Source organism: Gasterosteus aculeatus, chromosome 2, assembly GCF_964276395.1.
Source record: "Gasterosteus aculeatus chromosome 2, fGasAcu3.hap1.1, whole genome shotgun sequence".
Classification (NCBI taxonomy): Eukaryota; Metazoa; Chordata; class Actinopteri; order Perciformes; family Gasterosteidae; genus Gasterosteus; species Gasterosteus aculeatus.
Window position 1 is genome coordinate 15,443,949 of NC_135689.1, and position 15,585 is coordinate 15,459,533.

The 15,585-nt window shown below is 47.9% G+C and overlaps 1 protein-coding gene across 1 annotated transcript in view; it reads left to right on the forward strand.

Annotated features, from left to right (window-relative positions):
* Positions 1–466: 466 nt before the first annotated feature.
* The window catches only part of mtcl2 (microtubule crosslinking factor 2), a 56,998-nt gene continuing 41,879 nt past the window's right edge, over positions 467–15,585 (forward strand). Inside the window, 4 exon segments of the mRNA XM_078086245.1 lie at positions 467–1,829; positions 5,599–5,700; positions 5,914–6,036; positions 14,799–14,948. Of these exon segments, the coding sequence (XP_077942371.1) occupies positions 870–1,829; positions 5,599–5,700; positions 5,914–6,036; positions 14,799–14,948 (1,335 nt within the window). The 5' untranslated portion in view covers positions 467–869.

Below are 15,585 nucleotides of genomic sequence, written 5' to 3' on the forward strand. Positions count from 1 at the left end.
TGACTGTTATTACGACTACTACTAATACAAACGCAATACTACTATTACTACAACTAATTCCACCAATATTTCAACAACTGTAGAAGACACATTTAGGCTAATATTTCATATTTATGTACTTTATTTGCGTCCATCCATTGTGGTTAACATTGTTTTAAGATAAGCAAACCAACAGACGTCGTCTGTGTCTTTGAGAATGACATTAAGGTAAAAAATCTCCTAAAATGAAAGGTCTTTAATTATTTTCCCGCTTTACATTTAAAATATCTATCCATGAATAATAAATATTGTTGGATCTATGCCGGTGAATCCAGCTTCATCGCTCAGAGCATCCATACTTTATTCTGTTTAGCATTATTACTGTCTTCTAATATCCTGCAGTGGCGGCGACAGAGAGCTGCAGAAGTCTCTCCCTCCCTCCCCCCCCCCCTCCCCCCCGTCCCTCTCTCTCCTCCAGGTCCGTTATCTGGGCGGAGAAACGCAGAGAGGGAGAAGCACATCCTCCCCTGTTCTGTTCGCCCCCCCCCCCCCCACAGTGTGAGCAGGGACCGGCTCGTTGGTGTCACCGGGACAGGCGCCCTGCAGAGAGGACGCGGCTCCATTACAACAAAGAGGAATACATTAATACATTTTTTTTGGGCCACACGCGCGGTGGGAAACGGGATTATTCGCGGCGTTTTCTGCAGCTTTCGGACGCCGCTTCCGGCTTCCCCGCCTCGCTGCTCCCGCGGTGCTCGGAGCGAGAATCGCCACCTTTTTGTTTATCGACCCTCCAACTTCTGCCTCGTCTTTCACCGGAACGGCGGAGGGTTTTTATTTTATTTTGTTTTGTTGTTTCAGTTCTTCTCGCGTCGGCACAAGCGGAATGAATGACAAAAACAAAGGAGGTTGATGTCCACAGCGCCCCGACTCAGGTCGTCTTCGCCTCGCCCAAGGAACGGAGACTCCATCTCCTCCGGCAGAAGATGGACAGCGGAGCCGGGACGGAGGAGGGCTCGGGCGGCGGGCAGCCGCGGCACGCGGAGCCCTCCGCGACGGTGAGCGGCCGTCCCCCGGGCGAGAAGAAGAAGAAGAAGATCAACCGGGCGCCGTCCCCGGCCAGACCGAAGGAGGCGCCCGGTTGGTCGCTCACCAAGATCCGCGGGGGGATCGGGACCCCGACGCTGAGCGTCAAACCGGGAGCCATCCACCTGGGCAGCCGCGTGTCCCGGCGCAGCCCCGTGGGGGGGCTCCCCGGGAAGGACGGCAAGGCGGAGAAGAGCGGCGGCGGGAAGCTGGCGGGCAAAGCCTCCCCGACGCCGTCTAAGACGGCCAAGGCGGCCAAGGGCACCGGCGGCCGGAGGAAGGCGTCGGACGCCAGCACCGGGTCCGACGACGCGTCCAAGGACTCCGGCTGCGCCACCGGGAAGCTGTCCCCCACCGACAGCAGCTCCGAGCTGTCGGACTGCGCCTCTGAGGAAAACAAGCTGTCCGCCGACGCGGCGAGCAGCGACGCCGAGTCCAGGAGCAGCCGGGGCGGCGGGCCGGACGGGGAGAGGCCGCTCAGGGACGGCGCGCTGGCGGACAGAGCTCGCCGCCACGCCGCCGCCACGAGCGCCCGTTCCTCCGCCGCGGAGAGGGACTGCAGGGACCGCCTGTCCCTGGGCGCGGAGACCGCGGAGGGCGGCGTGTCCCCCGGCGAGGAGCGCTCGGCCACCTCGTTTGACAGCAGGGTCCCTGCCAGCACGTCGCTGGCTTTCTCCGACCTCACGGAGGAGTTCATGGACGGCATGCACGAGGAGTTTGTCCGGGAAATAGAGGAGCTGAGATCGGAGAACGATTACCTGAAGGTAACCCCCCTTTATATCAGTGTCTGTGGAGGTGTAGATTAGTCAGTCCGTTACGTTATAACGGGTGGAAGTGTCTCACACCAAGATCCCCCGGCCTGTGACTCGGTAACGTGGTGTTTATTATTACACAGTTCACTCTGACTTGTTTCCCAGTGTGCAGAGATGCCTTTGGGTGCCATCCAAGGCTACTCACTGCCAGAAGGGTGGCGGTGTCATGAACAAAGCCTGCTCCATCAGGGAAAACATGCAGCCTCGCTTCACGCGGAGTGAAATTTAGGGGATTTCGTTTTCTTGCACAATGTTGGGAAAATGGGAAAGCACAGAAATTCGAGTGTTGTGTCAAACTGAACCCCCACCCCCCATCCGAAAAACAACAACAACCAGCCCATCGCATGATCATCATCAGGTCCTGGACTCTCATGTCGTCAGGTTTCGACCCTGGTGGCGTCACTCAGCTCCCACAAAGTAGAGTCGTGTTTTATACATGCATGCATACATTTATCAAGCTGCTCCATCCGGCCTTTAGAGGGATTGATTAGAGGAAGGATGAATTATATTAACTTGTTCCCAAGCACTAACCAGAGAAGCCAATAATTGTCACCGATTGGTTGTGGAGGTTGACTGATGACTTTCCTAAACCGGCGCCTCGTCAGCTTGTGTTGGAGGCTTGAGAACGTTGGTGGAGCTTCAGCCTGAAAAAGAGTTGCATTCATTAATCACGTGGGTTGTAAAATTCTGGTAATATTCAAAGTTCACGAATGAGCTGGAAGTATTTGGGTAATTTAACTGTGTTTGCCTTGTGATAAATGACAATGCAGCATTTTGTGTTGTCATTAGCAGATATGGATGCAAACATTGACAAAAAATGACATTTCTGACTCAAACCATGCGTGAGAAGAACTTTATTCCTTCATTGAATCACAAAAACATGACCTTTGAATGAAACAGTGTATTCCTTATGATCCCCCCTCCAAAAAGCCCACTTCTAAATGTCAAATGAATTAAGCGTCTCGAGTTTTAGTGTTTCCTGCACATGTGATGGAGGAATACTTTGATCCATTTGACCTATTTGATCAGTAATTATGACACACTAACTTTTTTGATGAACAGCCACGAATGATGGAGGTGATGGTGGACTTTTGTGTGGTAAACAGTCGGCCTACTCTATACAAATAGTGTTGGTCTTCAGTTTACCAAGTAATCAATATATTAGGCAAAATCCCCATTGAATGTTTCTGGAAAGCTTCTCCCCCTTTGCAACGCGATTTGTCACTACGGGTGTAAACGCTCTCACAGACATACGACATTACACAATAACGCTATTCTCAATGATGGATTACCGCCATACAACTCACTAGATTATTACTTTTAGTTATGTTATCCATGAATGATGATCCTCATGGCTTCCTATTGTTATGTCGCCGTGATTGGTTTCAATTTAGGCCATTTATGGAGCAACAATATGAGTTTTTAGACGCTTGTCATGATTCTCCCTGGGGGGGCCTTGCATTGAGGTGTGGGTGCTGTTGCAGCTGTGAGCAGCACCTGTTTAGTAACCAGAAGAGGAAAACAACACGCTGCTGCTGTGGAGTCAAGCTGCCCCTCAATCTCTGGCTCTCAGTCCGATTATGTTTTTCTCCCCAGCATCCGAGTGCTGCCGAGCTGCCGAGCATCCTTCTACATCCGTCTGTGTTTGAGTAGTAGCTCCATGACTGTTTGTTTGACAATTAGTAGATCAACACAACTAACAGCTGCTGGAGTCGGTAATTGTGAATTAATATTTCAGTGTTTGTGCCGCATTTCTGTGCGACGTGTTGACAGACGAAAACAAGTCGTTCTTTCTGTCGGGAGCTTATTTCTTAGTAATGACTTTCTTGTGAAAACAATTCAAACTGATGGTTGAGCAACTGTTTACATTTCGTACTGCGAATATGTTGAATCTGATCCAGATCTAATCTAATATGTTATTACCTCGGATGAAGCTACAGCAAGCAGCCGGTCAGCTCGGCCCGACAACATCTGGCCGTGTTGTTTTCACCTTTAACTACGTGTTACCTGTTAACTAGTGAGCTTTAGAGGTGGTTGTTAAGGTTATCGCAGCAGATCACTCAAATCCAACGTCTCATTGGTTGATTCCATCTCCTGACTGAAAAGCATCTTCGCTGCGCTCCGTGTTGGGCTGCGTGAAGCAGGTCAGTGGACCGACCTCGCTCAGTCTCAGTCTCTCGCCACATTAACTAGTCACTCCCTCGCTTCGCGTCCTCACACTCTCGCTCCCTGCTGGCGTCTTTAAACTCCCTCTGCACTTATTCCATGCTCTGTTTTTCCCATCCGCGTTGTTCTCCACCTTTGCTTCTGATCTTTCTCTTCCTCTCCTTCCTGCCCCCCCCCACCCCCCCCTTCGTTCCATTCGTCGCTCCCCTTCATTTTAAAGCCTTTAATTCTACTTTTCCTGATCTTCCTTCGTCCTCGTTTTCTACTTTGATGTCCCCACTTCCCTTTTCATTTCTTTGCCACGCGTCACCTCTGTGTTGCAGATGTCCGCGGTCTGTTTAAGCCCAATCCACAGATCTCTTTCCTAAGATTGCACACGCAGACACACCAAACCGCACAAGTCGTCAAGTTACCTTAATCATAACCCGTGAACACGCCTGCTCGCATTGTTGTTGGTAGCAGCGTAGACACACCCTACCCACTCACTCCCTTTCTTGCTGTTTATTTCCATACAAACACACACACACACACACGCATCCCAAGGGCTCATTGTTGCTGCAGTAGAGGCTCAGCAGAGGCTGACCCACATTATCCACTGTAGTACATTTTGACAGCAGTACTACTACTCTCACTACAGCCGCTCGTAAGACTTCTGCTTAATTTGCTTTACGCGCACAAATGAATAGATGCGCACATACACACATATTTCTCCCTACGCACACAGCACGCACTCTTAACAGCTCGCTGTTGTGTAACAGCTCGCCTGCTGTCCCGTGAAGCCCAGCGACTTCTCGTGATGGGGTGTGGTTCATTTCAGCTGCACCGTCAATCCGATTCACACCGGTGATGCAACTCATGCTCTCAGGCTAGAATAAATAATTCATCTCCAATACGTCCAAAAGAGAACGTGATAGCGTTACAGTAAATTAATCATTTGCACTGGCTTACTCTTGAGTAGTATTTCATACTTTTTAAAATAACGACTTCTTTTCCGATATTTTCTACTTTATGCTTTTAGAGTGCAGGAATGTACTTTGCTTTGCTCTCAATTACCCCAGAGGGACTGTTAGTGTCTGTTCGGAGGTAATCTGATAACGTGACCCTCACCTCTGACCTCCTGAGTGGGAGACCGAAAGGAGAATCAATACAGTATCACATTACCTGCTACATACCTCTGCTACTCGCAGCAAGTCGTTTTCCACGTGGAAAGACCCCCGTTATGAGACTTTATGGGATAATATTACACAGCAGTTCATTTTAAGAAGACGCCATTGGCTGTAATGGCAACGCGGACGACAAGCTCAGTGAAGACGTGGGTTTGTTGGCTTATGTCAGCGAGCGGCGGTTGATGGGACGCTCACAAGGTTAATGGACGATGAGGATGGTGTTGCATATATGACAAATGTGCAACGCGCTTTGAAGACTCCCAATTAGACATGGCAGGATTCCCCTAATGAGCCACACGCTGTTCTCATATTGCCGTCAGCACCCCGAGTTACAGTCGTTAGAAGTGCGTGCAGCACTTCACATTCTGCCTCTCCTCCCCTGCCTCCAGGACGAGATGGAGGAGCTGAGGTCTGAGATGCTGGAGATGCGGGACATGTACATGGAAGACGACGTCTACCAGCTGCAGGACCTACGGCAACAGCTTGAGCAGGTACGACCCGGGTGTGGGGGGGCACCCATTGAAGCTGTGCTGTGATCCGGTAAGATGGCGGGCAATCGATCAACGGAACGAGGGCCAACATGGACGTCTGCATGTCATCTATCGTATCTATCTGAATGGCTCCTGTGTTGACGGCACGGTGAAGGTGAACGCCCGAGGCGGCTTAGACGGGCCGCACACATAACGGAGCTTCTGTTTCCTCAGGCAAACAAGACCTGCCGCATCCTGCAGTACCGGCTGAGGAAGGCCGAGCGCCGCTCGGTGCGCGTGGCCCAGACGGGGCAAGTGGACGGGGAGCTGATACGAACGCTGGAGCAGGACGTCAAAGTGAGTGTTGGTGTGCTTGAGAGAGCGGCTCTGGAGATGCGTCACGGCTCGTGGTCGGCAGTGTTCGTGCACGCACCAGCAGCACGGAGAGAGAGAGAGCTTATTCACGGATACGAGTGAATTACTGATACACGAGCTTCGACTACCAAAAGAATCAACACTCAGTTTGTGTGCAATTGTTTAAAGTAATTGAAGGACACAAAGAATTCCAGACTGTAAATGTTGCATCTGAATAGAAAGGTCTGTCTAATGTGTTGGTGATCATGTGAACAGACTTAAAAACCCTTTCTGTCCCAATTCATTAACGTTGACACGGCGCTCAGCTCTCTTCTTCTCAAATGAAGGATTTTCTATGGAAGTAAATCTGTGTCATCGCATTTTGAAAGAAAAAGGTGATTGAATTTCTAGCACTGAATATTTATGCATTGAAATCATGTATCTGAATGTTTTTCAACGTTAAAATATTCAACCACAAATAATTCAACCGCAGAAATTCAACCACAAAAAATTCAACCGCAAAAATTCAACCGCAAAAAATTTAACCGCAAAAATTCAACCGCAACATCCGGGAACCCAAGGAAGAGCAATCGATTGTAGATTCAAGATCGGGAGCGTGCGTCAAGCAAAAATAGCGAGCGCCCCAATACAACTTCGGCTTGTCGACTATGATGACCGGATTTCAGCCATGTCCATTAATAATGGGGCTTCGTTGAGTGTTTTAACTTTAACTTCATGCCATCAGTGTGGTTTGTGTCTGTAAGATTCAGTAATAGACTGCTGATGCTGGGATGCTTCGACGAGCGATTGGCGGAGTTTTGAAACCAGGAACGCGCTTGTAGAGCGCATAGGAGCCGCTGCAGCGTAGTTGGGGGTGGCAGCGGCTTTAGCGGAGCGTGTGCAGACGCATAACCCCGACAGTACGTGCAGGTTATGCTGTTTACATGCACGACCATATCATGTCTAACGGTGATGGGGCTTCGGTGTGTTTTAACTCTATTGTATGCCATCAGTGTGGTTTGTCTCTGTAAGATTCAGTAATAGACAGCTGACATTTGTACATTGGACGTGAAATAAGCATATTTTTCGATGTTCTAGATATTCACAAACTTATCCTGTGGCCGGACGCCCCATTAGGCCTCTCAGCTGACGTCACACGCATGTTAACAGGCCGACACGGATCGGTCGTACCGTCTCCTTCAAAAGCGCAGAAAGCATAATACAACCGTCACCGCGATCACCTCGGGAACGGTGAAGGCGCAGCGGAGACACTCGCGTCAAATTTGCGGCGTTCCGCCAACATTTTTCCAATGCGACCGAGGACACAATGAGGCCTTTATCCCCACAAAGAGAGAGTGAGACTGTGATGCCGGGCTCCCCTGTCAGCTGTCGCTGTCTGTCGCTCCGCCGCTGCCTCTCCATCTGGTCGCTTTGGGAGAAGGAAGGAGGGAGGGACAAGGATGAGCGTACGTCCTGCGTCCTCTGAAAAAAAATTCAAATCAGCCAATCAGAGAGGGAGGGTGAGGAATGTTTAGAGAGAACTTGAAAAAAAAAGAGAAAGCAACAGACACGATATGATGAGGAATTAAAGAAGGAATAGTTTATTTTAAATGGTGGTCCTGACTTGAATTTGAATCTTTAGCTTCGCTGCGATAAGGAGTGAGGTCAGAAACGATGTAGGAAATAAAAAGACCAAGTTTGGGAAAAAAAGAAACAAGGTAAAGTCTGTTATCTGTTTGCCGCATTAACAAAAAAGCATCACAAACATGTAGACTGCAGGGAGACAAACCGGACCGCTCTCTCAACACATGGCTGATTGTGTCGTCTCGCCGCAACAGCCAACGGCTCAGGCGGCAGGTCAAGTTACACTAGGCTGCGTGTGTGTGTGTGTGTGTGTGTGTTGTGCATTAATCCCGTGCTGGGCTCCTCTTATGTTGGCCTCTCACAGTGACTCCTCTGTTTGCTCTGGTGGCTTCATCCGTAGCCTCATAAAAGACTCCGTCCCACTGGTTCAGCGCTGCTGTAAAAAACACAAACAGTGAAAAACACACAAAGACGGTTACTATTTACATAGTGTTACACTATTAACAGCCGAACAAACGCCCTCGGCTATCTCGCCATAGCGAGCACCAAAGCGCGCACTGCGATCCAGCGCGCATAGCTCGCGTGCTCACAGCCAGTGAACCACTTCTGCTTTTTTTTTAGTAGCGCGGATTGAAAAGAGAACACAGCTCAGCAGCTGCGTGGAGACGGCGGTCGGACAGCGGCACATTTCAAATGCATGTAGCGATCTTTGTTTTCAAGTCCTTCCATTATGTATAGATTTCTTGATTTATTTGAAGTGATTCGAACTGATGCCTCGGAAGCCTTACTGGTCTGAGGAGACGGATGAACCAGTGCCAATCGGAAACTGCTTCATATAACTGCTTATATAAACATGCAAATGAGTTGTTTTATGATGCAAGTGTATATATTTATGCTTTTGGACATTGGGGTGAGGTTTCAGAGATACGTCCAGTGAGTGTGGCCTTCACAGTCCAATTTGACCTTGAATTCACTGAGCTGCTTTTCACTGAGCTGCTTTACAAAGGAAATTGGCTTAACTACTGTTGATACTTAAAGGCCTTGATGTGATGACGCGCTCACAGGCAAACGCACACAAATGGGCAAAGCGACACAGACTTAACGCTGTGTGTGTGTGTGTGTGTGTGTGTGTGTGTGTGTAGTATAGCAGTCACAGTCTCCATGAGAACATCATTTCCTGTCCTACTCACATACTTATCTCATTCCCACAGACATCTGGACACACACACACACACACACACACACAGACGGACAGAGGAAATAGTTGTTAAGATTCTCATGACCACAGCGGTTGTGCTCGTATCCAGAGGGAATCAGTAGTGCATTTGCCTTAAAGCGCTGACTGTAAACTTAGTGTACGACGCTCATGCTCTGCCGGTGTGTGTGTGTGTGTGTGTGTGTGTGTGCCTGAACAAATCCTTTAAAAGCATAGTCAACATTTTGATCTCACCATGTGTTAACGTAGAAGATGTTACACCTCTGTGCCGTCACTTTGGAGACCGGTCCGGGTTCTGTTGTTTAGCGTCGCTAGTTGCCGGCTGCCCAAATAAGGAGAGACGTCAGACCACCACAGCAGTGACTGTAAACTACGACAGCTTCATGGTGGGTTGTATATTGTAGATCTACGCATACCAACACTTGTGCCCGCTTTTAAGAGCGTTGGCTGTCTGCTTAAAGAGTGTAGATCAGTGGTCCCCAACCACTGGGCACTGGACATGAAACTGGTCCGTGACCAATAGATGTTATAATGGTCTTTCTTCTTATTCACGCGGCGAATAACACTCAGTCAGTAGTTGTAAGAACCTTGATTGACCTAAAACATTCACTACCGAACAACCCTAACCTTCAAAGATAAATTGTCGAACGCTTGACTTTTAGAAAGGCCAAGACATTTAAAGACGCACCCCAACCCAAAGCGAAAGTCTTAAACTCAAACTGGTCCTCACAAAGATAGAAGCACGGGAGCTCACACACACACACACACACACACACACACACACACACACACACACAGCGCTTCAGTGGAGCTGTGAAGCAGCAGAATCCGGTACATTTATCTGAACAGCGCCAGCTCCCGGCCTCATCTCCATATGTCTTGCTTTGTGTGTGTGTGTGTGTGTGTGTGTGTGTGTGTGTGTGTGTGTGTGTGTGTGTGTGTGTGTGTGTGTGTAAGAGAGAGACACTGTAGCCAAAATTGGATACAGTTTATATAAGCTTCCTCTTGCATCTCTCCGGCACCCAAACACACACACATGCACACCCAACCCTCTACTCCTGCACCATGTGTCATGCACTCGGTGTAGGAAGTATAGTTTCCATGCGACTATGAGTCATTACATCACTGCTCACAGTAGAAACAGTGGCTTCCCCTTGTGTCTGCGTCAGTGTGGAACAAAGCTGTGCCACAGCATGTACTGATCAGTGAAACTCATGATAGAGCAAACAAATACTCAGATGGAGAAACACACTGATTCAATTTGTGTGCCGTGAAAAATGATTTGGGTGCAGTGGTGCACGAGTCAATCGGGAGACAACGTCCATATCTGGGTATGCGCTGGTCCATGATGAGACAATAACTGAGCAATTGTGCTCCAACGATTGGCCGAGGAATTGGAGGGTTAACCCAGAGAAAATGCACAAGTTTGGCCATCAATAGAAAAGAATAACTGAGTGATACAATGATCATTAGCGCAAACACTAGCACCGCTGCTGTCTTATCAAGTACACTGGATAGATGTGGTATGAATGGATGAATGGGTGGACAGAATAATCTTCGGTGGTATTAGAGGTTAGATCCCATATTTCCAAGTGCCAAAATGACGGGCCAAGGATTGTGGGAATTCATTATGTCCCACCGGCCTGTGTCCCCCCCCCCCCCCCCCCCTCCCTCCCTCCTTCCCTCCCGCTCTCTGGATCCAAAGATAGATGGATCACAGCCTACACTGGAACAGCTGTCACGCCACTGGCCCCCTCTCTTTGGCCCGAGGTGCTTTTATATATAGACAGGAAGCGGAGTACCTGTGATGTAACATCCACTAAATGGGTGTTCAGAGGGCGGAACAGGTTGGACGAAGGTCAAAAAGGTCAACAATGGCAAACGTCAACCAACGTCACCACCAGGGCGGCCGAAGGTTACTCACAGCCGTGAGTTGCTTGCGGCGGACGTGATCGGCTTTTCGTAGTTCAGAAATGATGACAGCGCTCAGACACAAAAAAAAATGAAGCGTTTAGCTGAATTCGATCCGGGAACGCACAAAGAAAAGTTCTAAAGAAAAATCTGAATAATTTCAATCACCTTTCCACAGAAGTTACTGATTCTTACAAAATGTGACTTTGCTACTGCGTCATTGATGCGTTATACTGAAACATGTTTGATCTGATATAACCGGAAGGGAGACTGGATCCTTCAAAAAGCCGTCTTATCTGTCTGCACATCCACCGGCTGATGCTGCCTCACTCTCCTCTCTATCAAAAACAATAGAGTCCAAGGTTTACTGTTAGACCTCAGATGCTTTGGAGTCTCAGTGGAGTCATCGTGGCCCGCGCAGGTAAAGAAAACTACGGGTCACATGTGACTGTTGTTCACGACGATGCAATCGGCCTGCATTTTAAAGCTGGGTGTTTCATCTACGGGCGCGACGGTGCGATAGATCAGAGCCGACCGAAGGCTTTCTCAGGGTTTCGCACGTTTCCGGCCGTCCCCAAAAGCCTTGAATGTTTCAGTAGACGTTCCAAGTTCTTCTGCCATTGCTCCGGGGCAGGACCCGACTCGTCCCCGCTGTGCTGCGCTGTTGCTGCCCACTAGTCCTAAAAGACAGGGTGTGAGTCTAGAGGATTCACTGCTAATGCGCCGACATTAGACCTCGCTCTGCACAAGCAGGGACTTGTGAGGTGCTGCGTGTTATTTTTTGTACAAAAGTCAATGAGTAAATGAGTTCTTCTCCCTTAGTGAATTACCTCGGTAATCGAACATGTGTTTATGGTCTCAGGCGCCAGTTTCATGGCGCCATGCTCGTATTTAGCAGAGAGGGGAAGGATTTAGGACGTGGCCACCGCTGCTACCACGAGTTAAACTGTATTATTATATCACACAACATGGTATCATTGATTTCAATCTTTTCTATTATTTAGAAAATGGAAAGAAAATGTCCTTCAGAGTAGATCATCTAGTGTGTTTTAAAAAATGTTTTTGAACACACAAATACCCGTCCAAGCCCAAACCTTTAAAGCGACGTTAACTAAAACCTAAATGCATTACAGCAGTAAACACAAACAGCCTTTTAGTGAGAGTGTAAGTCTACACAAACACACAAAAATAGCGGTTAACCCCTCCGCTCTAATCAGAGGGGTTTTACATGCATCCACTAAAGAGGGTGTGTGTGTGTGTGTGTGTGTGTGTGTGAGTGTGTGTGTGCAGACCGGCTGGACCCGCAGGAGGAACAAGCCTGGCTGTTAAATGCAATCAAACTCACAAACCACACACACATGAAGGAGACCTACTTGGCTGTTGTGTGTCTGTTTGTTGTGTGTTTTGGTGTGTGTGGGTAAAGGAACAATCTAAAAAACGCTCTCTGCTTCTGGAGGTTTCTTTCCTTCTCTCTTTATTCCATCTTCTCTCTATCAAACACACACACACACACACACACACACACACACGCCGCACAATCACGTGCGCTCGCTCCGCAGCACACTGGCTGAATGCTAATTACATCCTATAGCTCTGTTGCTGGGTGAAGCCACAGATTTAATGGCTTTAAATTCCTCCACGTTCCCTCTTAACCTAGAAGAACAACACTGCATTTATTTGGAGTCAAGGGCTGACAAAGGAGTGTTGGAGAGGAGGAGAGGAGGGGAGGAGAGGAGGGGAGGAGGAGAGGAGAGGAGAGAAGAACGGATGAGAAGCCGGAGGAAGAGGAGTTAAAGAGCTCTACGTCTACAATGCTGAAAGCATCCAATTAACAAAAGCTGCTTGTTTTGTTTCTCTCCTATATAGACGCATGGATCCACATTAGGCACACGGTGTTAATCGATCCCCACAAAGCGCAACACGCACACACCAACAACTCCTCCGGGATGTTAAACTGCACTGTGGATCTGCTTGAAAGAAAGCGATGGAGCAAGTTGACATGCAAAATAATATCCCTTTGGTTGAGGCGGCAATCTGGGAGATCCATCTTTGTGTTTCATCTCGTATTCATTAGTCAGTTCTGCTGCTTCTTCTGCAACACCCCTCCCCCCCCTTACTCCTCCCCCCCAGAGAGCACGCTGCCTCAGTCGAGATCCAAATTTGGCTTCCCGTGCCGCTTTCAGCCAACACACAATAAGCCTCAGTATTTGTGAGGAGCCGTTCAATGTTGTTACTCATGTCAGAAAACACGCTGATTAGGGTTTTTTTTGCACATATGGACGTACACTGAATTTAATGAGAACATGAGTTATGGTGATTGCCTTTCAGATGCAGGATTGTTTAGATTAAAGCGACAAACACAACTTGGTTAGTTTGAGGGTCTTTTGTCTGTGGTCGTTTTTTAGCTTTAAACATGTTTTGTTGCTGCATACTCTTCATTCATTATATATAGATGAAAAGACACAGACCATATTTTAAAAAATAAAGGTCAATTCTGTTGCAAAGCAACAACTGAAAGTTGCTATATTGGTCATTTTACAGTGCAATGTTTTAAAATTCAATACAAGAGAGAAAGAGCTGCTTATCGCCTCCAGTGACAGCTTGGAAAACCCATAAATAAATAAGTGAATCCACGGGGAAACATCTCGGCTGATGTTGTGAAGTTTTAAATTGGAGGTCGGCAGTCCCAGTTAGACCTTACGTCTTTTATCATTTACCAAAAGAGCACATTCGTTTGTTCTATGCAAGCTGCCCAAGCACTGCACAAGATGCGTCGCGATAATCAAAGGATGTTGAACAAAAGCTGAGAATGAGACGGGAAGCGGCGAAGAATTAACACAGAAACGAGAAAGAGACGAAGCGCTGTGTTACGCACGCTGTATTTGCAGAATGAACAGGACTAATAAAATCGTGGCTGATTGAGAGAAATACAGGAGGTGAACAGAGAGAAGAAGAAATGCAAAGCATGAATTGGCACGTGGTGGAGCTCAGATGCCCCTGGCTAGAATGAAGAGGGGCATTGTGGGATTCAGCTGCACCCGGGCAAGGGTTCAAAAACACACACAGGCACGCACAGTATTAAAAGAGGAAACACAGGCCATTCAAATGCCATTTGTGTTTTTGATCAAGCTGATTCTCAATGAGATTAACTTTTTTTTTACCAAAGTGCTATTTAAAGGTAATTGACAAAAGTTCCTAGCGCCTACTCTCAGGTGGTTAACGAGAAAGTCAAACTTATTAAAGCAGAACAGTTAAATCATTAGACAATAAAGACCGTCTCCCTCTGGATGAAATCAGCGTTGAGGTTAATGGGCTCTAAGTGCATTTAAGAGCTGTGAGGTGATTGATTTAACTAAAGCGTGATGAGTCCATTTATTCCTGATGGGAATTATGAAAGTCATCAAATCTAATGCAGCCTTGTAGGACCCTTTGGCGGTTTGAAATGACAATTATAAAATACAAACGGCCTCTTTGATTCAGTCTATATTAAAATCTGTCTTTTTGATAACCAAGGTGCACTGATTAAGGCCGATGCAGTGGGAGAACATCTGTCTCATCCGAACATCTGTAGCGGCTTTTGTCTTTTCAGTGTTTGAGTCACCTGAGTTGATATTTAGTCAAATGTTGCAATGTTGCCTCGGTGGGGAACAATCTGACTTCACATAGGATCACGTTATGTATAAAAGATCAGTTCCTGCCAGAATCTTTTTTACCAGACAAAAAAGTTCTGGGTGTAAAGAAAACACACTCAGTATTTAACTTTAATCTCTGGCGGCGTTTCTGGAACATATCTTACGCTTGGAAATGAAATGTAATCTCCTTTACCTGAATGGAGATTTAATAAGAAAAAATCTCTCAGCAAAATCCAATGGTGACATGTTAATGTGCTTCGCTGTGACCGATGAAGATCTGGTTTACCGAAATGTCTCCCGACTAAGTCTAATCCTTTCATCAAAAACAATAAAAGTCTACACTCCCATATTAGCGCCTATCCACAAAAGAGACACTGATTGAAAGACCCACCGAGCTAAATTCTCGTCCTCATCCTCTTCAGGTGGCGAAGGACGTGTCCATCCGTCTCCACAGCCAGCTGGACAGCGTGGAAAAGAAGAGGAGCCGCCTGGACCAGGAGAACGAGGAGCTGCGGGTCCGCCTGCAGGACCTGGAGGTGGCCAAACAGGTCCTGCAGCAGGAGATCGACAAGGTAGGAACTGAGCGGGGGGCAGGAGGCGGCGCCCCGGGGTCAGCGGGGCTGTTTGTGACTGCTGGTAATAAGAAGCAGGAAGCTGAAGGAACGTTGCTCTCGATAAACAGCGCCGCGTTGTGTCGCTTTAGCAGCGGTTTTCATCCAATTTGGCCGTAAATTTAGTAAACTATATTCAGACGGTCAGTTTGAGGTCACAGCAACCTGGAAAGGTCAGCTAAGCTCGCGCTCCAGGCGGATCCTTATTTAGACTGCCGGATTGTCGGCCTTTAGAAGAAAACAATGTTTAGTGTGCTCAGTGGGCCTCAGGACAGCACGTCTCCGCTCGCATCTGGTCCTGACTTCATTACCGCCGCACGGCCGCCACTCCGGGGACTCTTTAGTTCCTCCAAGTGGAGCCAATAAAGCGCTGCGTTGAAAAGGGAGAATCCGATTTGATGTCAAAGCCAGTGGAAGTGTGAGTAAACAAAACAGAGTTACAGGCGTCGCGCCCCTTCGAAAGGGGAAATAAATGAAGGTAAAGTGCTGTTGGACCCGAGTTAAGCCTAATTTGAGGGGGGAAGTATAGCAAAGCCCGATCTTTTTCTCGCTCTCCCTCTTGCTTCTGCTCATTGTCTGAAGGGCCTGGGCCTCTTGG